The sequence below is a fragment of the Callithrix jacchus genome, chromosome 10 (assembly GCF_049354715.1).
Source record: "Callithrix jacchus isolate 240 chromosome 10, calJac240_pri, whole genome shotgun sequence".
Taxonomy (NCBI): Eukaryota; Metazoa; Chordata; class Mammalia; order Primates; family Cebidae; genus Callithrix; species Callithrix jacchus.
The window spans coordinates 98132734-98159900 of NC_133511.1; the positions used below are offsets into that span (position 1 = coordinate 98132734).

The window sequence follows — 27167 nt, forward strand, 5'->3', positions numbered from 1 at the left end:
TTAAATGCCTCAAGGTAGTCTTCTTTGGATTACATCTGCTTGGTTTTTCTATAACCTTCTTGTATTTGAATATTAATATTTTTCCATAGGAATGGAAAGTTCTCTGTTATCTCATTGAATAAACTTTCTACCCATCTCTTTCTCTACATCCTCTTTAAGGCCAAAAATGCTTAGATTTGCCCTTTTGAGGCTATTTTCTCGATTGTGTAGGTGTTTTTCTTTCTGTTTTCTTTTTCTCCTTTGACTGTATATTTTCAAATAGCCTGTCTTCAAGTTCACTAATTCTTTCTTCTGCTTGATCAATTCTGCTATTAAGAGGCTCTGATACATTCTTCAGTATATTGATTGCACTTTTCAATTCCAGAATTTCTGTTTGACTACTTTTTAATTATTTCAATATATTAAATTTATTTGAAAGAATCCTAAATTCTTTCTCTATGTTATCCTGAGTTTCTTTGAGCTTCCTCAAAACAGCTATTTTGACTTCTCTGAAAATTCATGTCTCTGTTTCTCCAGGGTTGGTCCCTGTGCCTTACCTAGTTTGGTAAGGTCATGTTTTTCTGGATGGTCTTGATGCTTGTGAGTGTTCATCAGTGTCTGGGCATTGAAGAGTTGGGTGTTTTTTGTAGTTTTCACAGTCTGGCCTTGTTTGTACCCATCCTTCTTGGGAAGGCTTTCCAGGTATTTGAAGGGACTTGAGTGTTGTGATCTAAGTTTTTTGTCTCTGCAGCTGCATCTGCAGTAGGGGGCACCACAAACCCAGCAATGATGTCGTTCTTGTAGCCTTATGAAGTATTGCCTTGGTGGTCTTGGATAAGACTCAGAAGAATTATGGGGATTACCAAACAGGGACTCATTCTCTCCTCTTACTTTCTACCAAATAAATGATTATCTCTCTGTGCTGAGTTTCCTGGAGCTGGGGGACAGGTAACACAAGCACCACTGTGGCCACCACCACTGGGACTGCACTGGGTCTTGCCCAAGGCCTGCCATAACCACTACCTGACTACCACCAATGTGCACTCAAGGCTCTAGGGATCTACAATCAGCAGGTGGTAAAGTCAGCCAATCTTGTATCGTTCTTTTCAGGAAAGTGAGTATCCCTGGACTCCAGGCAGGTTCATGCCATCCACGAGCCAGGACCCAGAGTCAGAAACCTAAGAAATCCACCTGATGCTCTATTCCACTGTGGCTAAGCTGGCACCAAAACCACAACACAAAGTTCTTCCCACTCTTCTGTCACCTTTCAAGGCAGAGGAGTCTCTCCCTGTGGCCACCTCCACCACAGGCCAATGGGGAGTACTGACATGGCACCACTGATGTTCACTTAAGACTCAATTCCAGGCATAGGACTCACATTTCAAGACAGTGGGCTCCTCTCTGGCCCAGGTTAGGACCAGAAATGCTGTCCATGAGCCAAAGCCTGGGAGTGGAAACCTGTAGAGTCCACTTGGTGCTCTTCCCCGCTGTGGACAAGTTGGTACTTAAACTGAAAGACAAAGTATCTTTTATTCTTCAATGAAATAAAACAAGAAGGCAAGAATAGAGAAAAAAGAGTGAAAAGAAATGAACAAAGCCTCCAAGAAATATGGGATTATGTGTAAAGACCTAATCTACGTTTGATAGGTGTACCTGAATGTGATAGAGAGAATGAATCCAAGCTGGAAAACACTCTTCTGGATATTGTCCAGGAGAACTTCCCCAAACTAGCAAGCGAGGACACCATTCAAGTCTAGGAAATACAGAGAACACCACAAAGATTCTCATTAAGAAGAGCAACCCCAAGGCAAAAAATCGTCAGATTCACCACAGTTGAAATGAAGGAAAAAATGCTAACAGCAGCCAGAGAGAAAGGTCGGATTACCCACAAAGGGAGGCCCATCAGACTCACAGCAGATCTCTCGGCAGAAACCCTACAAGCCAGAAGAGAGTGGGGGCCAATATTCAACATCCTTAAAGAAAAGAACTTTCAACCTAGAATTTCATATCCAGCCAAACTAAGCTTCATAAGCAAAGTAGAAAGAAAATCCATTATGGACAAGCAATTGCTAAGAGATTTTGTCACCACCAGGCCTGCCTTACAAGAGCTACTGAAAGAAGCACTAAACACAGAAAGAAACAACCAGTACCAGTCACTCCGAAACCTACCAAATAGTAAAAAGCATTGACACAATGAAAAAAAAATGCATCAACTAATGGGCAAAACATTCAGCTAACAACAAAATGGCAGGATCAAATTCACACATAACAAAATAAACCCTAAATGTAAAAGGGTTAAATGTCCCAATCAAAAGACACAGATGGGCAAATTGGATAAAAAGTCAAGACCCATCAGTGTGCTGTATTCCGGAAACCCATCTCATGTGCAAGGACACACATAGGCTCAAAATAAAGGGATGGAGGAAGACTTATCAAGCAAATGGAGAGCCCAAAAAAAGCAGGAGTTGCAATCCTAGTCTCTGATAAAATGGACTTTAAAACAACAAATATCAAGAGACAAAGAAGGATATTACATAATGCTAAAATGATCAATGCATCAAGAAGAGCTAATGATCCTAAATATACATGCACCCAATACAGGAGCACCCAGGTACATAAAGCAAGTTCTTAACAACCTACAAAGAGACTTAGACTCCCACACAATAATAGTAGGAGACTTTAACACTCCACTGTCAATATAGACTGATCAACAAGACAGAAAATTAACAAGGATATCCAGGACTTGAACTCAGATCTGAACCAAGCGGACCTAATAGACATCTACAGAAATCTCCACCCCAAATCCACAGAATATACATTCTTCTCAGCACCCCATTGCGCCTACTCTAAAATTGACCACATAATTGGAAGTAAATCTCTCCTCAGCAAATGCAAAAGAACAGAAATCATAACAAACAGTCTCTCAGACCACAGTGCAATCAAATTAGAACTCAGAATTAAGAAACTAACTCAGAAATACACAGCTTCACAAAAATTGAACAACTGGCTCTTGAATGTCGACTGGATAAACAATGATATAAAGGCAGAAATAAAGATGTTCTTCGAAACCAACAAGAACAAAAACACAACGTGCCAGGATATCTGGGACACATTTAAAGCAGTGTCTAGAGGGAAATTTATAGCAATAAATGCCCACATAAAAATCAAGGAAAGATCTAAAATCGAAACCCCGTCATCAAAATTGAAAGAGCTAGAGGAGCAAGATCAAAAAAACTCAAAACCTAGCAGAAGACAAGGAATAACTAAGAGCAGAACTGAAAGAGATAGAGACACAAAAAGCCCTTCAAAAAATCAATAAATTCAGGAGCTGGCTTTTTGAAAAGATCAACAAAATAGACAGACTGCTAACCAAATTAATAAAAAAGAAAAGGGAGAAGAATCAAATAGATGCCATAAAAAATGACAAAGGGGATATCACCACTGATTCCACAGAAATACAAACCACCATCAGACATTACTACAAACAACTCTAAGCACATAAACCAGTAAAGCTGGAAGAAATGGATAAATTCCTGGACACTTGCAACCTCCCATGTCTAAACCAGGAAGAAGTCAAAACCCTGAATAGACCAGTAACAAGGGCTGAAGTTGAGGCAGCAATTAATAGCCTACCAACCAAAAAAATTTCAGGTCCAAAAGGGTTCACACCTGAATTCTACCAGATGTACAAAGAGGAGCTGGTACCATTCCTTCTGAAACTATTCCAAACAATACAAAAAGAGGAATCCTTCCCAAATCATTTTTTTTTTTTGAGACAGAGTTTTGCTCTTGTTACCCAGGCTGGAGTGCAATGGCGCGATCTCGGCTCACCACAATCTCCGCCTCCTGGGATCAGGCAATTCTCCTGCCTCAGCCTCCTGAGTAGCTGGGATTACAGGCATGCACCACCATGCCCAGCTAATTTTTTGTACTTTTAGTAGAGACGGGGTTTCACCATGTTGACCAGGATGGTCTTGATCTCTTGACTTTATCCACCCGCCTCGGCCTCCCAAAGTACTGGGATTACAGGCGTGAGCCACCACGCCTGGCCCCCAAATCATTTTATGAGACCAACATCATCCTGACACCAAAACCCGGCAGAGACTCAACAAAAAAAGAAAACTTCAGGTCAATATCCGTGATGAACACAGATGCAAAAATCTTCAATAAAATACTGGCAAACTGATTGCAACAGCACACCAAAAAGCTTATCCATCATGATCAAGTAGGCTTCATTACGTGGATGCAAGGCTGGTTCAATATACACAAGTCTATCAACATAATCTACCACATAAAAAGAACCAAAGACAAAAACCACACGATTATCTCAATAGATGCAGAGAAGGCCTTTGACAAAATTCAACGGCCCTTTTTGTTAAAAATTCTCAATAAACTAAGTATCAAAGGAATGTACCTCAAAACAATAAAAGCTACTTATGACAAACCTAAAGGCAATATCATACTAAATGGGCAAAAACAGGAAGCATTCCCTTTGAAATCCAGCACTAGACAAGGATGCCCTCTCTCACCACTCCTATCCAATATAGTATTGGAAGTTCTAGCCAGAGCAATTAGGCAGGAAAAAAAAAATAAAGGGTATTCAATTAGGAAAAGAGGAAATCAAATTGTCTCTGTTTGCAGATGACATGATTGTATATTTAGAAGACCCCATCATCTCAGCCCAAAATCTCCTTAAACTGATAAGCAACTTCCACAAAGTCTCAGGATACAAAATCAATGTGCAGAAATCACAAGCATTTCTATACACCAATAACAGACTAACAGAGAGCCAAATCATGAACAAACTCCCATTCACAATTACTACAAAGAGAATAAAATACCTAGGAATACAACTAACAAAGGATGTAAAGGACCTCTTGGAGGAGAACTATAAACCACTGATCAAGGAAATAAGAGAGGACACAAACAGATGGAGAAAGATTCTATGCTCATGGTTAGGAAGAATCAATATCATGAAAATGGCCATACTGCCCAAAGTAATTTCTAGATTCAATGCTATCCCCATCAAGCTAGCAATGACCTTCTTCACAGAACCGGAAAAAATGACCTTAAACTTCATATGGAACCAAAAGAGAGCCCACATAGCCAAGACAATCCTAAACAAAAAGAACAAAGCTGGAGGCATCATGCTACCTGATTTCAAACTATACTACAAGGCTACAGTAATCAAAACATCATGGTACTGGTACCAAAACAGACATATAGACCAATGGAACAGAACAGAAGCCCTGAAGGCAATGCCACACATCTATAACCATCTGATCTTTGACAAACCTGACAAAAACAAGCAATGGGGAAAGGATTCCATTTAATAAATGGTATTGGGAAAACTGGATAGCAGTGTGCAGAAAGCAGAAACTGGAACCCTTCCTGACACCTTATACTAAAATTAACTCCAGATGGATTAAAGACCTAAACATAGGACCTAACACCATAAAAACCCTAGAAGAAATCCTAGGCAAAACCATTCAGGACATAGGCATAGGCAAGGACTTCATGACTAAAACACCAAAAGCATTGGCAACAAAAGCCAAAATAGACAAATGGGACCTAATTAAACTCCAGAGCTTCTGTACAGCTAAAGAAACAATCATTAGAGTGAATTGGCAACCAACAAAATGGGAAAAATTTTTTGCAATCTACCCATCTGACAAAGGGCTAATAACCAGAATCTACAAAAAACTATAACAGATTTACAAAAAAAAAAAAAAAAAAATCCAAAAGTGGGCAAAGGATATGAATAGACACTTTTCATATCCTTCAAAAGAAGACATATATGAGCCAACAAACATATGAAAAATGCCCATCATCAGTGATTATTAGAGAAATGCAAATCAAAACCACATTGAGATACCACCTCACGCCAGTTAGAATGGTGATCATTAAAAAATCTGGAGACAACAGATGCTGGAGAGGATGCAGAGAAATAGGAACACTTTTACACTGTTGGTGGGAGTGTAAACTAGTTCAACCATTGTGGAAGACAGTGTGACACTGCCTCAGGACCTAGAAATAGAAATTCCATTTGACCCAGCAATCCCATTACTGGGTATATACCCAAGGGATTATAAATCATTCTATTATAAAGACACATGCATACATATGTTCATAGTGACACTGTTTACCATAGCAAAGACCCGGAACCAACCCAAATGCCCATCAATGATAGACTGGACAAGGAAAATGTGGCACATATACACCATGGAATACTATGCAGCCATAAAAAATGATAAGTTTGTGTCCTTTGTAGGGACATGGATGAATATGGAAACCATAATTCTCAGCAAACTGACACAAGAACAGAAAATCAAACACTGCCTGTTCTCATTCATAGGTGGGTGTTGAACAATGAGAAAACATGGACACAGGGAGGGGAGCATTACACACTGGGATCTGTTGAGGGGGTCAAGGGAGGGACAGCACAGGGCGGTGGGGAGGTCGGGGAGGGATAACATGGGGAGAAATGCCAGATGTAGGGCATGGGGGCATGGAGGCAGCAAACCACATTGCCATGCGTGTACCTATGCATGATTTGCACATGTATCCCAGAACCTAAAGTACAATTTTAAAAAAAAGAAAATGTTCTTGGCTATCCTCATGCATTTTTCTTACATATATAAGTTTAGAATCACCCTATCAAGCTCTAAGAAAACACTGCATTAGGTTTTGATTAGCACTGTATTAAACTTGGGGATCCTTTGAAGGAAACTCCAGAAATGAAAAAGATAATCATTGAAATTAAAAACTCTAAGCAAGGTTAGATAGCAGGTAAAAACATCTGAAGAGACAATTAGGAAACAACAAAATGAATTACACAGAATTCAGAACCGAGAGGCGAATGGGAGGAAATACAAGAGAGTTAAGACTCAAAAAGGATAGAATGGCATGGTTTAATATGCTGTCTATTGGGGGTTTCAGAAAAAGACGGTAGAGAAAATAAGTGGCAATACTCAAAAAAAATCACAGCTGAAGTTTTTCATAACATTCAGGCATCAAAATCAATCCCTAAAAATATAGATAAATCCACACCTAGAAACGTTAAAAATAAAGATCACTAATGACAAAGAGATCTTAAGAGCAAACAGAAATGATGGATTACCTACAGAGGAACAATTCAATTGACAGAAAACTTCTAAATGGCCACAAAAAGTCAATAAAATCTCTTTAAAATACTGACAGAACACAAACGTAAACTACAATTTCATGGCAAAATAAAGACATTTTCTAAAGAAAGAAAAAGAAAGTCTAAAAGAGTTTACCATTAACAGACTTTTTAGCAGTTAAGACTCTCAAGAGTTAAGAGACTCTTTACTCTCTCATATTTCCTATTTGCCTCTCTGTACTGAATTCTGTGTGATTCAGTTTGTTTCCTAATTGTCTCTTCAGAGGTTTTCACCTGCTATCTAACTTTGTTTAAAGTTTTTAATTTCAATGATTACCTTTATCATTTCTACAGTTTCCATCAAAGGATCCCCAAATTTAATTAGAGGAATGTAAACTAGCTGGACCAGTTTCCAGAGTACACAGAAGATGGCTTCAGTATTTTTTTTTTTTTTTTTTTTTGAGACGGAGTCTTGCTCCATCACCCAGGCTGGAGTACAGTGGCGTGATCTTGGCTCACTGCAAACTTCACCTCCCGGGTTCAAGCAATTCTTGTGCCTCAGCTTCCTGAGCAGCTGGGAGTACAAGTATGTGCTATCACACCCAGCCAATTTTTTCTATTTTTAATAGAGACAAGGTTTCACCATGTTGGCCAGGCTGGTCTCAAACTCCTGGTCTCAAGTTATCCACCTGCCTCATCTTTTACAATTTTATACTAGACATATCCTTTAGGGAAAAAAAATCAGTTATCACTTTTTAAAATAAAAATATTTTATTCTTTCAACCCAGAATATTTACTACATACATTTATATTATCACTTAATCATATACTGCCTTGTTTCATTATTTAATAATTTCATAGGCATCTATATAATAACTTTAACAAATCTCCCCAAGAGCAGTTTTTTTTCATCAGCCATGGAGTCTAAAGAGGGTGCTATCTGTGTACTCCCAGGGATTCAATAAATACTAGTTGACTTATCAAGTACTTAATCTGAAAACTCCTCTTTAATTTTCTGATTTATTTTCCAAATTCTTATTTCCCATTCCCTGATCACTGACTTAATATGTTTACTTCAATAATTGGACTATATATTTTATTTCTAAACAAGAGGGATTTTTAGACCTTTTTTTATTCTTTGAGAAACAATAAACTGAACAAAATCAAGTTTTCTTATCTAAAAAAAAGTATTTTAAAAAGGAGCTTACCCTTCGCATACGCAATTCTTCTAACGCTTCCAGTAAATTTGTTTTGAAATCTAATAGCTGAATAGAAAACAATGTCTCTGAAGAATTTTGAAGAGTAAAGGTAGATGATGACTCAGTATTAAAGTTGTTCTCCATATTAATATTTATTTCCTGTAATAGAAAAAGGTTTTAACTGAAAAAAATAATTTATCTAGGTTTTTCAAGTAAAAGCATAGTTACCATAAAAAATATAACAACTTGTATCCCATAATCCTCCAATTTCAGCCCTGAATAACAGTTGTGTCATCATTCCACTCTAATGTTGACCAAAAAAACTACTTAGCAACAATGGTATTATTCTGTTTCTCTATCGTTGAAGCTTTTTTCTGGTAGCTGAGTACTCTCAAAGACTAAATTATCTTCCCTAAAGCCCAGTCTTCTAAAGGCTGGGTTCATGATATTGTAGGCAAGTTGCTTCATGCCAAAGCTGGGATATACATTCTGCTTCCTAAACTTTGCCTTGACATAAAACTTTTGCAAGGATGATGTGAATAGTAATATGCGATCCTTAAAATCAACTGGAATTTTGGAATATGAACTGGGAAAATTGCCTTTTATTAAAAACCAACATAAATATCTTTTTCAACCCAGAAAATATATGAGTCAGGCTGCAAGAAACTTTTTAATATAAAATAATTATCCATTCACAGGTAGTTGCAAAAGAATGTACAGTGAAGTCCTATGCACATTCACTCGATACCCCCTGCAAATGTTATCGTCTTGTATAACAAGAGTACAATACTAAAATTGTGCATTTGACTTTGGTACAATCCATACAGCTTATTAGCACTTCACCAGTTATACACATACTTATTTGTGTGCATGTGTCTGTGTGTATATACACTTTTTGGCAATGTTATATTTATAGCTTTTTGTAACTATGACCACAATTTAAGATACCAAACTCTACCATCAATACAAGCTTCTTCAAGCAGCTTTTTTGTTGTCATACTCACTCTCTTCCCCCATTCTTAACTCTGAGCAAATGCTAATCTGTTATCCATCTCTGTAATTTTGTTATTTCAAGAGTGCTCATAAACGGAATCACACATCATGTAACCTATGGCTTTTTTAGGTTCATCCAAATTGTTACATGTATCAATAATTCATTTCTTTTTATTGTTTAGTAGTATTTCATGGTGTAGTATTTACATAACTACTCACCCACTGAAGAACATTTTAGTAGTTTCCAGTTTGGGACTATTATGAATAAAAGTGCTATAAACATTTATGTACACATTTCTCTGTGACCATACTTTTTCATATCTTAGAGATAAATGCCCAAGAGTAAAATTGCTGGATTGAGTGAATATTGAGTCCATTTTTAGTTGTAAAGGCAACTGCCACATTATTTTCCAGAGTGGCTGTACCATTGTCCATTCCCACTGGCAATGTGCAAGTAATCCCAGTTTCTCCAAATTTCCACCAGCATTTGGTGTTATCACTGTTTTTCTATTGTAGTCATTCTGGTAAGTATTATAATAAGCATTTCCAGAGAAACAGAATTAATAGGATGAATATGTGTGTAAATATATGGGGAGGGTGTATGTATATATGTGAAAAAGACTCATACACACACATATATAGACATAGACATACACACACACACAGACATTTTAAGGAACTGGCTCACACAATTGTGGGGGCTGCCAAGTCTGAAATATTTAGGGTAGACCAGCAGACTAGAGACTCAGAAATAGCTGATGTTGCAGCTTAAGTCCAAAAGCAGTCTGGAAGCAGAATTCCCACTTCCTTGGACAACCCTAATCTTTTTCTCTTAAGGCCTTCAACTGATTGGATGATGGCCACCCATATTATGGAGAGTAATCTGCTTTACTCAAAGTCTGCTGATCTAAATGTTAATGACAGCCATTTAAATACTTTCATAACATTATCTAGACTGGGGTTTGACCCAAATCTGGGTACTACAGCCTAACCAAGTTGACACATAAAATTAAGAGAGGTATGCATGCAAGAAACTTTCTAAAAGGAAAATTTCAATTCTTGAAAATGATGAGCTATGTTATTTGGACCAATCTTCCTACTAAAAACAACTAAAATTTCTAAATAAAATACTTTTAAATCTTCTCAAAAGCATCAAAGACTGACAAGATAATAAAAAATTATGGAACGAAATTCTAAATTCTAAAAGAGACCAAGAACCAAGAAGTAGACCAAGCACTAAGAGCTATCTTTACCCAGTGGGTGTTTGGCAAATTAAGCAAAATTAAACTATAGTTTTAATGGACTCTGATTTAAAATGTATGGAATTCAATCTTAGGGCTTACCAAGTCTAATAACAGACTCGCTATATCAAGTAGAATTCAAAAGAGTTAAACTCTCAGATAAAGCTGAACCAAAAGTAACCCACCTTCTACAGGAGAGGTGCCTTGGTGCCAAGCAAATAAAGTGTAAGGGGAAAAAAAAGGGGGGGGGAGGAGGAGACAAAGAAAGAGTAAAAAAAAGTCTTATTCCAGAAAGTTATAAAGTTTAATTTCATATGAATTTCTAAATAAAAGCTGCTTCATAGGATGGTGAAAGAAATCTCAATCTATTAATATAATTTAAAATGCTTCCAGATTGGTAATGCCCATAAGAACTTTGCAGATGCGAATGAAAATTTATTCTAGAAGAACAAACTTAGCCAGGTATGGTGGTGCACCCCTGTAGTCCCAGCTACTGGGGAGGCTGAAGTGGAAGGATCACTTGAGCCCAAGAGTTTGAGGCTGCAGTGAGCCTTGATCATGCCACTGCACTCCACCATGGGCGACAGAGCGAGACCCTATCTCAAAAAAAAAAAAGATAGAAAGAAAAAAGAAAAAGACAATGACAAACAGAGAAACCTGCAAGATGTCTGAACAGGTACTTTATAAAAGAGTATATCCAAAAGGCCAAGTGGATATCCACACAGGAAAAGAGGTACTTAGCTTCATTAGTAATTGGCGATATGAAAATTAAAATGCCAAGATTCCACAACATACCAAATTAGTCAAAAATTTAGAAGTTTGACATTACCAAGCATTAGTAAAGAAATGAAGCAATAGGATCTCCTAGATATCATCAGTGTGTTAACAGGTAAGACCACTTTGGAAAACAGTTTGATAGTATTACATTGAAGATATACACCCTTTATCTGTGTAACAAACTTGCCCTAAAAATAATGACTTAAAATAACAATGATTCAAAATATTTTGTTTGTTTTATTTAGCTCAGGATTCTGAGGATTGCTAATTTGTGCTGGGATTAGCTGAGTGGTTCCTCTGTTCTCTGCTGGGTTTATTAAACAGTCTATGATCAGCTGCCTGTCTGAAAAGTCTATTTCTGGGAATTCACTGTCCACTGTGGTACAAGGACAACTGGATCACACACCTCTCATATAGTAAGGTAGTCTTGGTTTGTTTATATAGTGGCTGGACTGGGTTACAAGAAGAAGAGCTGAACATTCAAAGCTTTCTGAGACCCAGGTTCAGATACGGGGCAACACTGCTTCTGTCACATTCTATTCATCAAAGCAAATCACAAAACCAGGCAACATTCAAGGATGGAGAAATACACCCCATCTTCAAATGTAGAAAGACACAAAGGAACGTGTCAAAGAATGCTACTACAGAGAGGGGAGAAATTGTGAAGCAATCTACTAGACATTCCTATGACCCAGCAATTACTCTCTTCCATATATATTCCTATTCTCATTTTTATCTGTCAAAATCCTATCCATCCTTCAAGCATCCACCAAAATATCTCTTCCTCCAAGAAGTTATATGGTCTCACCAATTAAAGTGGTCCCTTCATATTGCTGAGGAACCATTACAATATGTAACTTTTTTATTATACAACACATTTTATATCTGGAATCTTTGTAACCTCCCAAAGCCAGTGTCATGATTTTTAAAATGGTATCCTTTCACTTGCAGTACTGATCTCTGTATTAGTTATTGCTGTCTAACAAACCACCCAAAACCCACGGGCTTACAGCAGTAATTTATTATTTGTCATCATTTTGTGGATTGGCTGGGTTGTTTGTCTGCTGGCTTTATGTAGGTTGTTTTATATAAGTTTATTCAGTGGTTAGATTTGCTTAGTTAGGATTGAGCTCAGCTGGAAAAACTGGAACTATGGGTCTGTTTCTTCACATGCTTTTTACCCCAGACTTCTTCAAAGCATGGTGATCTCTGAGGAATATTTTTAATAGTTCAAAGGCAAAAACTGCAAGACCTCTTGGAGCCTACACTGTGGAGCTCATACTGTGTCAATTCTGCCACATTCTATTGACTAAAGCAATTCATAAAGCTATCCTAGACTCAAAGGGGTGAAGAAATTGATTCCAATTCTAGATGGGAGAAACAACAAGGTCACATCGTAAAGGGGTGTAGATACACAATGGGAGGAATTTGTGCCCATTAAACAATATGTAACAACATATAAACAATATATAAATAATTACCAGATAAGAGAAGTTCTTGTGTTCCTAGAAAACCAGGATGCTATACAAAAAATTCCACAATTGCAAAGAACGTGGCAGAGAGACGTTATGGAAACTGGAAAAGCAATAAAGAAACCGTTACAGGAGTCTGGAAAGACATCAAGAAATAAATGGACAAAGTATTGTATGCAGTAACTTGAAAGAAAATGTACTTAATTAAACTGTGGATCTGACTGAGGTGACTTCAAGGCAGAATACTGGAAGTGTAAACTGACTTTTTTTAGCTGAATATTAAAAGTATGGGGAGAGAGATTAAGTCAAAAAGAAATTGCTCCAGTTCATAAGTCAACTTTGGAGGATATACTATACAAAAAACCGAAGATGTGCTGGGTTGAAAAATAAAATCATTTAATATCCAATCAACAAAATGTTCACAATAAGAAACAGCTTAAATAAATATCAAACCACAGGTAAGTATGTTTAGAATATTTTAAGGACCATGGAAAAATTCAAGGCAGTCTTAGACAAGGATCTCAAGGGCATTATCTTAAGAGCATCCTGACATGCCCAAGGTAGGAAAAATCAGTCCTAAAAAGATTGGCTTTGGAGAAAAGAGTCATAGAAACTCCAGGAAGCTTCGTGTTTGTTTAGTTTTGGTTTTTTAAAACTTGTACTGGCAGCAGCACTGCCAGCTTGGACTAAAAAGGACTAACACGGTTAAAAATGAAGAGGCCTTTGAACCACCAAAGAACAATGGGTAGAAAACAAGACTAAAAACAACCACCCATTTGCAACAGAGGTCATGTTTTATGGAAAACGAATGGTCTTTCAAACAGCTAAGCCAAGAATCCAGAGGTATGGCCAAGATGAAAACAATCTACTAGGGAACAACTTCCAGGTTGCAGAATGAAGACCTAATCAAGAAATATCCCATGCCCCTGATATCTTGTGTCCACTTGCATTTCAGAAATGCTATGAACTAGTGACTGCTAAATTCCTTCCCTTTTTAAATGAAAACATCTACTATGGTTATCATGTCCCTGTCTCACCACTGTGTACTGAATGTGTGAGAGGCAAATAATTTTTTAGTCCATAGATCTCTGGATCAAGAGGAGCTATACTTGACAAGCTTCAGTCAAAGAGCCTAAATCACATTCAAACCGATGCAGATCAACTAACCCTGGACTTTGAGCCCAATACTGTTTGAGGTCGGGATTTTTGGAAGTCTTGGAACAAAGGTGAATATGTTTTGCTTGAGTGAGAAATGTAAAACAGGTAAACTGATAAATTGCTTAATGTGACAAATTCCTCCCATCATCACATTTGAAATATGATAGGGTCACTTCTCCCTTCCAGAGATGAAATCTACATCTCCACTTCCTAGAAACTAGGATTGCCTTACAATTTGTTTTGGTGAGTAGGTCTTGATATCTTTGCATTTTTAAGATGTTGCTCTGAACCTGCCATGCCATGTCACACCAAGAACAAGAAGTTCAGAATCAAAGACTACATGGAGAGAGGAGGCCCAGCCATCCCAAATGTCCCAGCTGAGGCTCCTCCCCACAACAATCTTCAAACTCAGGTGCTGTTGCAAGACAGCATAGGCAAGATCAGCAAAAAAAAATATTCCAACAAACTCACAAAATTATGAGAAATAATAAATCACCGTTTTTTTGTTTGAGACAGAATCTCACTCTGTCACCCAGACTGGAGTGCAGTGGTGCAATCTGGGCTCACTGCAACCTCCACCTCCCAGGTTCAAGCATTTCTCTGCCTCCGACTCCTGAGCAGCTGGGATTACAGGTAACCACTACCATGCCCAGCTAATTTTTGTATTTTTAGTAGACACAAGGTTTCACCATGTGGGCCAAGCTGGTCTTGAACTCCTGACCTCATGATCCACCCGCCTTGGCCTTCCAAAGTGCTGGGATTACAGGCATGAGCCACCATGCCCGACCATCACTGTTGTTTTAAACCTTTTAGTTGAAGGTGACTTGCTATGCAGCCACAAAAATTCAATATTTTTAGTTTAATTTTTTTAATTCTATTCCCTACATTGTCTCTTTTCTCCCATTTGGTTTCCATCTCTTTCACAGTTTTCTCAAATGTCTGATGATCCCCAGCTGTCTATTTATATTTATAAATAATGCATTAGTCAATATCATAAAAAAACAAAAACGGGGGACTGTTCTAGATTAAAGGATAACAAAGACACATGACTACCAAATGCAATGTAGAAACTTTAATTAGATCCTAGATTTAAAAAACAAATAGCTATGGAGGACATTTAGAGAAAAAATGAGAAAATGTGAATACTGAGTATGGTATATTGAGATAATATTCCTAAATCAATAGTAGATTTGCCAGATGGCTGTAAAGGAGAACGTCCTTGTCCTTGTTTAAGGAGATACAAGCTTAAGTATCTTGGAGCAAAGTATCATGATGCTTACAAGTTACTTTCAACAGGTTCAGGAAAGAGAGATATAGAGAGAGATTAAAACAAATGTAGCAAATTTTTAGTAACAGGTGAAATCTAGGTAAGGTTATAAAGGTGTTAGCTATTTTTTTAAATTGCATTTTAGGTTTGGGGGTACATGTGAAGAACATGCAAGATAGTTGCATAGGTACACACATGGCAGTGTGATTTGCTGCCTTCCTCCCCTTCACCTATATCTGGCATTTCACCCCACGCTATCTCTCCACAGCTCCCCACCCCCCGCTGTCTCTCCCCTATTCCCCCCAACAGACCCCAGTGCATAGTGCTCCCCTCCCTGTGTCCATGCGTTCTCATTGTTCATCACCTGCCTATGAATGAGAGCATGCAGTATTTCATTTTCTGTTCTTGTGTCAGTTTGCTGAGAATTATGTTCTCCAGGCTCATCCATGTCCCTACAAAGGACATGAACTCATCGTTTTTTATTGCTGCATAATATTCCATGGTGTATATGTGCCACATTTTCCCTGTCCAGTCTATCATCGATGGGCATTTGGGTTGGTTCCAGGTCTTTGCTATTGTAAACAGTGCTGCAATGAACATTCATGTGCATGTGTCCTTACAGTAGAACGATTTATAGTTCTTTGGATATATACCCAGTAATGGGATTGCTGGATCAAATGGAATTTCTGTTTCTAGGTCCTTGAGGAATCGCCACACTGTCTCCCACGATGGTTGAACTAATTTACACTCCCACCAGCAGTGTAAAAGTGTTCCTATTTTGCCACATCCTCTCCAGCATCTGTTGTCTCCAGATTTTTTAATGATCGCCATTCTAATTGGCGTGAGATGGTATCTCAATGTAGTTTCAATTTGCATTTCTCTAATGACCAGTGATGATGAGCATTTTTTCATTTTGTTGGCCTCATGTATGTCTTCTTTTGTAAAGTGTCTGTTCACATCCTTTGCCCACTTTTGAATGGGCTTGTTTGTTTTTTTCTTGTAAATCTGTTTGAGTTCTTTGTAAATTCTGGATATCAGCCCTTTGTCAGAAGGTGTTAGCTATTCTATTATTTGAACTATAAAAGTTTGAAAATAGAATGACACACTATAATCAAAAAGACAAATAATAACAACTGTTGACAAGGATGTAAGAAATTGGAACCTTCATAAACTGCTGATGGGAATACAAAATGGTGCAACTAGAAAACAGCCTAGGCAGTTCCTCAAAAGGTTAAACATAAAGTTACCATATGACTCAGCAATTCCACTTAGAGTCCTACAGTACACATAAGAGAACACTACACATAAATATTCATAACAGCATTAATCATAATGGCCAAAAGATGGAAACAATCCAAATGTCTATCAGCTGGAGAATGGATAAATAAATGTTGCCCATCTATAAAACAGAATGTTAGTCCACAATAAGAAGGGATGAAGCAATGATACATGCAACAACATGGATGAACCTTGAAAATGTTACACTAAATGAAGAAGTCAATCACAAAAGGCCACATATTATATGATTCAACTTACATGAAATGTCCAGAATAAGTAAATCCACAGAGACGTAAAGCAGATCTGTGGTTGCTTAGGTTATGGGGGGTGAAGCAGTATTAGAGGGGAATAGTGAATGACTGCCAATGAGTATGGTTGGGGTTTCTTTTTGAGGTGATAAAAATATTCTAAAATTGATTGTGGTGATAGATAAACAATTGTGAATATACTAAAAATTACTGAATTGTACACTTTGAATGAGTAAACCATATGGTATGGAAACTACATCTCAATAAAGCTATTTTTAAAAAAGTGGAATGATACATTAAAAATTGAATGGGGCCAGGAGTGGTGGCTCACCCCCATAATCCTTGAACTCTGGAAGGCTGAGGCAGGAGGATCACTTGAGTCCAGGAGTTCAAGACCAGCCTGGGAAATGCAGTGAGACCTCATCTCCACATACATACAAAAAAGCCAGGCATGGTGGCACACATCTCCCAGCAACTTGGAAGGCTGAGGTGGCAGGATCACTTGAGCCCAGGAATTTGAGGTTACCAGGCTGGGTAACAGAACAAGACGCCATCTCAAAAAAAAAGGTGAATAGAAGCACGGAGGGAGAGCTTATTGACTGACAGCTTTCACTACTGGGTGATGATGATAAAACAGATTTTTCACTAGGGGTTCACACCCCTAATGTCAATATGTAGACATGTTTTCTCTCAGGCTTTTCATTTTTCCCAGAAAACTCTCCATTTTCCTATCCTGAAGTTTACGAGGAGAGGGTAGAGGATTTTATCTGGCAGTATGCCTTCTGATAGAAGCATAATAGTAGAAGGTAAGGATTCCACAGTTCAATTGGTAAATTTTTACTTAATTTCCATTTTCAGCCCCATGCCTCATCCCTGTCCTCTGCTTTATCTGGTGTACTCCTAACTAGAATTGCCATGGTTCCATTTTTCCAGCACACAAACTTTTCATCTCCTGCAGGGAAAGAGACCTGGAAAGAAAGGTTCAAGTACTCTATACATATATTTTCAACAAGTCTTCCTTTTTATTCCCAAGTTTTATTCCTGCCTTTCAAAGTACCTGTTGTTTCCAAGTGCTAAGAAAACTTCTGAACTTTTAAGTCAGTCACAGTGCTCCTCTGTTTGCTTTCTGACAGACTCTGTTAAATCATCCTCTGTTCTCCTGTCTCTGTGAGTTAAAACCCTTTTCATGCACTTTAATGAGCATGAGAAAAATAAATGGATGTGGTCAATCTATCATGTTTAATTTAAAGTTCTAAAAAGGATTTCAAAACTCACCTCCTATTTAATTATATAAATTCTACTGTGCATAGAACACCTTGAACAACATTGGTCCTCAAAAAAAACGTGATGGCATTTCAGAAAATCATGAAAGAGATGAAAAGCAAATACAAGAAAAGGAACTTGTAAAAAAGAGACAATATGGACAGCAAAATTTAAAAACATTGAGTCTATGACCATGTAACAAATAATTCCCAACTTAATGATGTAAAACAATGAATTATTTCTCATAATTTCATAGAGCAGTTGATTAAAGAAACATTGATTAGCTTCCTAGCATATGTATAGCACAATGCAAGTTTCTCAGGATAGAGTTCACAATCTGGTTGGAGAGACATGGAAACCAACAGTGTGATAAGCACTAAAACGGAAACATATATAAAGTACCTATAAAAGTACAAATGACAAAGCAATTAATTCTGTCCACAGGAAGGTTTTAAGGAGAGTGTTATGGAAAAAATGATATCTATCTAGTACTTAAATACTCTCTGACAAAAACTATGAGAAAAAAACATTTTTAAAAATATACATTTATATAATTTATCATTTACATTTAATACATTAACTTACCAAAGGAACTGTCTACCAGAGTGTGCACCAAATGTAGATTTCTTTGCCACTCAGCTTTGGGAGGCAGTGTTGCCACTTTAGCCACTGTTGTATCCCCCAGAGCCTAGCAAAATATTTGGCACACAGTAGACACTGAATAGGTCTTTAAATTCAAAAACATACCAAATTTATTCCAGCTTTAAGACCTACAGGCTTGCTATTCCTTCTGTGTGGAATGCTCTATATCCACATCTTAACATAGAATTTCCTTCATGTTTTTGCAGTTTCAGGTCAATTGTTACTTCTTCAGTAAGTAGCATACCTAAGCACTCTTAGCATATTATCTATCCTGTTTTATTTTCTCCAGAGCACTTCCACTATCCTAAATCATCTTAAATGATGTTGATTATGCATTCGTTTTATTTATTGTATCTCCTCCTTTAAAATACTAGCTTTGTGAGGCCAAAATCTCTTCTATCTTGGCCATACTGCAGCTTGAGCATCTAGGACATGACCAGATACAGCATAATATATGAGATTAAATAAATATTAGTTGAGTATTAAATAAATTTACTTCACTTAGGTAGTCCCTGAGGGTATTTAGTTAGTGGCTCCTGCTTCATTCAAAGAGCAACAGATTGGGAATCTGTTGATATTAACAAATCTGTTAACGGGTAGCTATATTTTCACATGCTTTGTTTGACCTTTTTGTGTCTCCCTTCTTATTTTGTCACTTAACTTACTTTCAGCTTCAAACTTCTATCACACAACTGCCATGTGACAGATTCCCAATTCATCTTCAGCAATTTCTGAAGTATTCGTTTGCATTTTTTCACACCAAATTTAACAAATCAAAATTTGTACTTTTTCTTCTTCTTCAAATCTTTTTAATTTCATTGCTTTCCATAGTATCATGTACTCTAATCTCCAATGAACATCCATAAAATCTTTTGACATCTTTCTCTTTCTCTCACTGCTTCTCCACCTCTTACTCACTTTCTCTGTCAACCACACTCTCACTTTCACTTTCTCCTTCATCCCCTAAATCTAATCTCTAAATGGACATGTTTGTTCTTCCTTCTAATTTGCTCTTAGATTCATTCTACATCACTACTCCTACTGCTGTCAATCTATCCAGACCCTCATTACCTCAGACATAAATTATAATCACATTTTCCTGTTATCCCTTTATTTAATCTTCTCTCCCACTTCAATCTATTGTGCATATTTTCTCCAGAATTACTTTGCAAAACATCACCTAAATCTCATCAATTTCCAAATTCAAGGGTTATTTTTGTATACAAATCAAGCCCAAATGTCTGTGCCTAAAATTTCGGGGTTCCCCACTTTCTAGTTTCATCCCCCTTTCAACTTTAATCTTCTGCACCCAAAAGACTTCCTCTATTAGTTTCCTTACTGTCTCCTACTAATCCATGCTCATTTTTCCTCCGTACCAAGAATAACTTTTTACTCACTCCACTTATCTAACCATCTTTTATGCTCATATCAAGGTCTCTTTTCTCTAGAAACCCTTCTCTGGCCACTTTATTCTTCGATTTTCTCAATTCATGTTGTGTGCTTAAATTCAACACTAGCGTTTAACAAGAATTCTCCAGTTCTTTATATATTCAGTCTGCCTCTCCAGTGGGATGTGTCTGAAAGGCAAGAACTGTTTTACTCTTCTTTCATTCACTCCCCCAACCCCACAGCATATACATATACATATGTATATATACAACCCCTTACCACCAAAACAATTTCACTTATATTTTTCCTTTGATCCTCAAATTGCTTCTCTGAAGTTTATAGAGTATTTCTTTCCACAAAGTATGATTTAAAAAAAAAAAATCATTGAACTTAAAGTCAGAAATCCTAGACTTGAGAAAAAACTTGATTACTTTCTCTATGTAACCTTTTTTTTTTTTTTTTTTGAGATGGAGTCTTCCTCTGTCGCCCAGGCAGGAATGGTGCAGTGGTGTGATCTTGGCTCACTGTAACCTCCACCTTCTGAGTTCAAGTGATTCTCCTGCCTTAGCCTCCCAAGTAGCTGGGACATAGGCATGCGCCATCACACCTGGCTCATTTTTGTATTTTTAGTAAAGATAGGGTTTTGCCATATTGTCCAGGCTGGTCTTGAACTCCCGACCTCAAGTGATCTGCCCACCTCAGCCTCCCAAAGTGCTGGGATTATTGGTATGAGCCACTGAACCCAGCCCCATCACTGTGTCACCTTGAAGAAATAAAAACCAGTTTTTCTAAAACTGTTTCCTAATCTGACAATAAATTTTAAGTTTAATGCAAAAATACTTTAAAAGACCAGCACTGTTGAAGGCTTACAAAAGATTTTTATCTGGATTAACAACCCTAATAGGGTAAATTAATAAATAATTCTGAATAAAATACAGAAAAAATCTACAACTATGTCAGATTTCACTTTCTATACTATTGAGCCTTTTTAGAAGTTATTATTACATATAACAATGATATTTTAAGCATTACTAATATTTTATAAGAAAGGTATATTTCTTGGAATAGATCTGTTTTATTACTCATATTTCAACATATTACAAAAGAGATTTAAGGTAGTGATTTAAGAGGTTTACTACATTTGTATTTTTTTATTTTTATTAATAAAGAAAGCTAAATTATTTTCATCAAACTGTTCCTTCTATATTCTATGGGAAGTCAATGTCAAAATGTTACTCGTTTATCAGAAATACACTTTAAAGTACATTTGTTATGTGACTTGGTATGTGTTTCTTGCTCTATATAAACTATCTTAAATGCTCTACATTCAAAATCATTAGCCAAATATCTGTGGAATCTGGGAATAGTATCTCTTTACATTGAGAGCAGAAAAATCACATTACTTATCTGCTTAATGATCAAAAATGTTAAAACAAAAACATTTCATGTTACTATGAAATAAATAAGCGGTTTTCAAAGTGCGGTTCCTGGACCAGTATCAGCAACACTTAAGACCTTGTTAGAAATGCACATTCTCAAACCTATCTCAGATCTACTGAGTCAGAAAATGGGATAAGGCCCAGCAATCCTGTGTTTTAACAAGCCACTAAAACGTGACAACCACTGAAATACATTAACATGAGCATGCAAATGCTCACTTGGTCACTGGGTGTTTTTAAACTATGTACTGGAAATTTAAATCTTGTCTAGAAAAGTATCTTTTGTTTTCTTGTCTTAATTTGTCAAATGCTAAGTTAAAGAACTAGACAAAACTGTGAGCACTATAAACTGGCCTTAACAATAGAACTGAGAAATTTGAGGCCAGTTGTAATCTTTTGTATTAAGAATCAAAGAAAACTGATGCTAAATACCTAAAAACATGCAAATATTCCCAAAATATGAACCAGGACAAGTAATTAAGAAGATTAAGTATTTCTCCATTTGGTAAACTTTAAAAAATATATAACTGGAGTTAGGAGTGTTATGGAAGGAGCAAATAAGCAAAGCACATGGTAATCAATCCTATGATCTTAAGTAAATAATCTCTGGGCCAGCATTCCAACTGGTATGCTAGGACAATGTTCCATGAATATATTACAAATATTCATGTTCCATGAATACGTTACAGATATTAACAATTATTGATTCTCTCAGTACTGCAGACTGCCAGGCAAAGCCTAGGAAGACCAAAACACATAGGGCTGGTTGCAACCCGTGAAGAGTAGTTTTGTCCACTTGCCTCTCTGTACTATACAAATACTATGTTATCATTTTCCAATTATGCCTTCGTATGGGGCAGGAAAAAAAAAAAAGAATGTATGCAGGTTAATAAATGACAGCTTTCCATAATAGATTACCATACATCTCTAAATGAGCTAAAATGCAAGGTAAAAATAATCACTCTTTTTTCTTTGAATTAAAAGTGAGCACCTCAGTGGTAATCTAAAAAAAAAAAAAAGTATATGTTATATTAAAATAATACCAAGTCAGGTGTGGTGGCTCATGCCTGTAATCTCAGCACTTTGGGAGGGCAAGGCAGGCAGACTGCTTGAGGCCAAGAGTTCTAGACCAGCCTGGTCAACATGGAGAAACCCCATCTCTACTAAAAATACAAAAATTAGCCAGGTATGATGGCACATGCCTGGAATCCCAGCTACAAGAAAGGCTGAGGCATGGGAATCACTTGAACCTGGGAGGCAGAGGTTACAGTGAGCCAAGATCACACCACTGTACTCCCGCCTGGGCCATACAGCAAGACTCTGTCTCAATATATAAATTAACACATTTACCTATCAAATTAGCAAAGGTTTTTAAAAAATAATAGTACCGTACTAATAAAAATAAATAGTAAAAGAGGCATTCAAATAGTTCTGGTAGAAATGTAAATGGAAGCAATCCTTTCAAAAAAACAGTTTAGAATGTCTCAAGAGTCATAAATTATTCTTCTATGCTGACTCCACATCTAAGAATCTATTCAAAAGAAAAAAATCCTAAATGCAGAAAAAGTTTTACGTTAACAGATGTTTACAACTAAATATTTACTAATAAAAAAAAAGAAAGAAAAGTTAGAAACAACCTAAATATCCAGTAATAGAAAAACAGCCAATTAAGTTATCACTATCTAATGGAATATATGTACCCACTTAAATAATAATGGCTAACATTTGTTGAGCACTTAATACATGCAAAACTGTCTTCTAACACTTCATATTTAGTTCTCCAAACAACTTTATGAGATGTTTACTGTTATCATTTTCATTTCTAAATGAGAAAACTAAGGCATAGAGAGATTAAGGAACTTGCCCAAAGATATGCAACAAGGGGTGGAACCAGGACATGAATCCAGCAATCTGGTTCCAAGGTTGTACTCTTAACCACTACATTATAGTGCCTCTCAAAAGTCTATGCCCAGCCTGGGCAACATGGCAAGACTCCATCTCTACAAAAAGTTTAAAAAGTTAGCCAGGTGTGGTGGTGCGTGCCTGTAGTCCCAGCTACTCAGAAGGCTGAGGTAGGAGGATTGCTTGAGCCCAGGAGGTGGAAGTTGCAGTGACCCAAGATCATGCCACTGCATTCCAGCCTAGGTAACACAGTGAGACCCTGACTCAAAAGAAAAGTGTCTGTGCGGTTTATAACAAAAAATATTCATGTTAACACTTTGTTAAAAACATCAACAATAATAAAAACAGGACTCAGGTCTTCTAATTAAAGATAGTGGATTGAACACAGGTATTTAGTTCCACTCCACTAAATGACAGTGGGTGATTTAAGGCATAAGCCTTAGAACAAACAGAATGGTATCTAAGACAAAAACAGTAAAACTCTGTTTTTTGGCAGGCAGATAAAAAAGTAGAAATATTTATTGCACCTGAGAAAGCTAAGCCAGCAATGGGGAAAACTGAGAAGCAATTTGATTTACACCACTCTTATTCTTACTCCCCTCTCTGCCAACAGTCTGCTGATGCCAGGAACCTCTAAAGGTGAAGGTAAAGGTCAAGTCAAAAATAGGATGATTACTAGAAAGTCTGTTTAAGAAGACCCATAGATTCCCTCTCTCTTTCTGGTTAGGTACGTGACAAAAGCGTTTGCACTCCTATGAGAATCTAATGCTGCTGCTGATCTGATAGAAGGCAGCGTCAGGCGGAAATGCAAACAATGGGCAGCAGCTGTAAATACAGATGAAGCTTTCCTTGCTCACTTGGCATCGCTCACCTCCTGCTGTGTGGCCTGGTTCCTAACTCCTGCCTTAGAAAACACACATTTCAAATCTGCTGCCTCAAGAGCTGTTTGGGTATCAGCAGCTACCCTCTCTCACCTGGGCAGAAGATTGGACGCTGTTTTTGATGATAAAACAAAGCCTCTGGAATGGGTTTACTGGGATACCAGGTGCAATTGAGAAAGGGTCTGGGGTGACTACTACATGAAAAAAAGTGTTTATCAAATGTTGAGATACCCACAAGCTATCTGCTGATAGCTAGACAGCTTTTGAGGCAGCAGATTGGAAGTGTGTGTTTTCTAAGGCAGGAGTTAGGAACCAGGCCATGTGAACAAGTGAAGCTTCATCTGTATTTACAGCCACTCCCCATTGTTCACATTTCCACCTGAGCTCTGCTTCCTATCAGCTCAGCAGCAGCATTAGATTCTCATAGGAATGCAAACCCTTTTGTGAACTATGCATGGGAGGGATCCAGGTTGCACACTCCTTATGAGAATCTAATGCCTGATGATCTGTCACTGTCTCCCATCACCCACAGATAGGACAGTATAGTTGCAGGAAAACAAGTTCAGGGCTCCCATTGACTCTACATTATGGTGAGTTGTATAATTATTTCATGACATATTACACCGTAAAAATAATAGAAATAAAGTGCCCAATAAGTTGTTATGTGCCTGAGTCATCCTGAAACCATCCTCCCCCAGCCCCAGTCTGCGTAAAAACTGTCTTCCACAAAACCAGTCCCTGGTGCCAAAAAGGTTGGGGGCCACTGTCCTAGGGAATTCGACCAGGCTAAGAGAAAATATGATAAAAATAAATAATACGATAACAGGAGTTTCCTCACAAAATGTTCTAGTCAGATAACCCTACGATGAAGACCATAGTCAATAGGCTATATCTAAGCATATATAACCTCCAATTATCTTTCTGGTGCCCTATTCTTAAATTCAGAGCAGAAAGGAAAAAACCAATAGATTTTTAGGGGAAAGTGTCTAATTTCAAAGACAAAGACTAAAACAAACTGAAATTTTAAAAACTAACTCAGAGAAAGCAAACATTAAGCAAAGGAAACTCTTTCAAAAGAAATACTATTAACATTCTTCTTAAAATTATTTTCTTATCCATAGCATTCAGTACAGCATCATTAACTTTCTTATGAAGAGATAAGAGTATATATTACATCTATGAAAAAAGATGCTTCACAGAAACAGTTCTTGTAAAAATTAAGATCATGAAAATGAAAAATCCAATAGAAGGATTAGAAGACAAAGTTAAAGAAATCTTGCAAAAAGAAGCAAAAAGCCAAAGAAACAGAAAATTAAAGAAACAAAGATTAGAAAATTGAAGGATTAATCCAGAAGTCCCAATAACCGTACCCTAAAAGTCCCAGAAAGAATGAACAAAGAAATTAGAGAATAAATCATCAAAAAGTTTCTAAATCAGTTTCCCAAAATTAAAAAATATAACTTTGCATATTAAAAGAGCCCATCAAGCGTTAGCACCAAGATATGTCATAGTGAAATAACAGAACACTAGAGGAAATGGAAAAATCCTATATGCTTCCCAGAAAGGAAAAAAAATCATACAAAATATAAAAAATTAAACTGGAATTTTCAATATCCACAATGGAAGCTAGAATAAAGAAACTAATCCCTCAATTTAAAGGAAAAATGATTACCAGATTGGAATTTTACCAGCCATGTCAACAGTAAAGATAGATATTTTCAGATACGGAGTGTCCAAAACAATTTACCTTCTATGCACCCTTTCTCAGGAAACTCCTTAAGGATTTCTCTAAGGAAGAGAAAGGCACAGGATCCAGGAAACAGGATCCTTGTCTGAATCTGTTCAGATGACTCTAACAAAATATCAGACTGTGTGGCTTACAAATAACAAAAATTTATTTCTCACAGTTCTGGAGGCTGGGGAGTCCTAGATCAAAATGCTAGCAGATTCAGTATCTGGTGAGGTCCTGCTTCCTGTGTCCTCACATGGTGAAAGGGGTGAGGGAACTCTCTGAGGCCTTTTTTTCCCCTTTTCTTTAGGGAAATATCTGTTTATTTTTATTTTTATTTCTCTTTTTTTTAATTGCATTTTAGGTTTTGGGATACATGTGAAGAACATGCAAGATAGTTGCATAGGTACACACATGGCAGTGTGATTTGCTGCCTTCCTCCCCTTCACCTATATATGGCATTTCTCCCCATGCTATCTCTCCCCAACTCCCCACCCGTCACGGTCCCTCCCCTATTCCCCCCAACAGACCCAGTGTGTAGTGCTCCCCTCCCTGTGTCCATGTGTTCTCATTGTTCAACACCCACCTATGAGTGAGAACATGCGGTATTTCATTTTCTGTTCTTGTGTCAGTTTGCTGAGAATGATGGTCTCCAGGTTCATCCATGTCCCTACAAAGGACATGAACTCATCGTTTTTGATGGCTGCATAATATTCCATGGTGTATATGTGCCACATTTTCCCTGTCCAGTCTATCATCGATGGACATTTGGGTTGTTTCCAGGTCTTTGCTATTGTAAACAGTGCTGCAATGAACATTCGTGTGCATGTGTCCTTATAGTAGAACGATTTATAGTCCTTTGGATATATACCCAGTAATGGGATTGCTGGGTCAAATGGAATTTCCATTTCTAGGTCCTTGAGGAATCGCCACACTGTCTTCCATAATGGTTGAACTAATTTAGACTCCCACCAGCAGTGTAAAAGTGTTCCTATTTCTCCACATCCTCTCCAGCATCTGTTGTCTCCAGATTTTTTAATGATCACCATTCTAACTGGCATGAGATGGTATCTCAATGTAGCTTTGATTTGCATTTCTCTAATGACCAGTGATGATGAGCATTTTTTCATATGTTTTTTGGCCTTTGAGGCCTTTTTATTTTATTTTTTTCCTCCAGTCTTTTCATA

General features: G+C 37.3%; 1 protein-coding gene across 5 annotated transcripts in view; it reads right to left on the bottom strand.

Annotated features, from left to right (window-relative positions):
* The window catches only part of CCDC73 (coiled-coil domain containing 73), a 196477-nt gene that overhangs the window by 158424 nt on the left and 10886 nt on the right, over positions 1 to 27167 (bottom strand). For 4 of the 5 annotated variants that reach the window (XM_035262301.3, XM_054240729.2, XM_017977993.5 and 1 more), the window contains exon 2: positions 8311 to 8460. In XM_035262301.3, the coding sequence (XP_035118192.1) occupies positions 8311 to 8445 (135 nt within the window). In that variant the 5' untranslated portion in view covers positions 8446 to 8460. Of the gene's footprint in view, positions 1 to 8310; positions 8461 to 12793; positions 12888 to 27167 lie in introns of all 5 variants that reach the window. The other variant, XM_078340810.1, reaches the window with a different exon arrangement.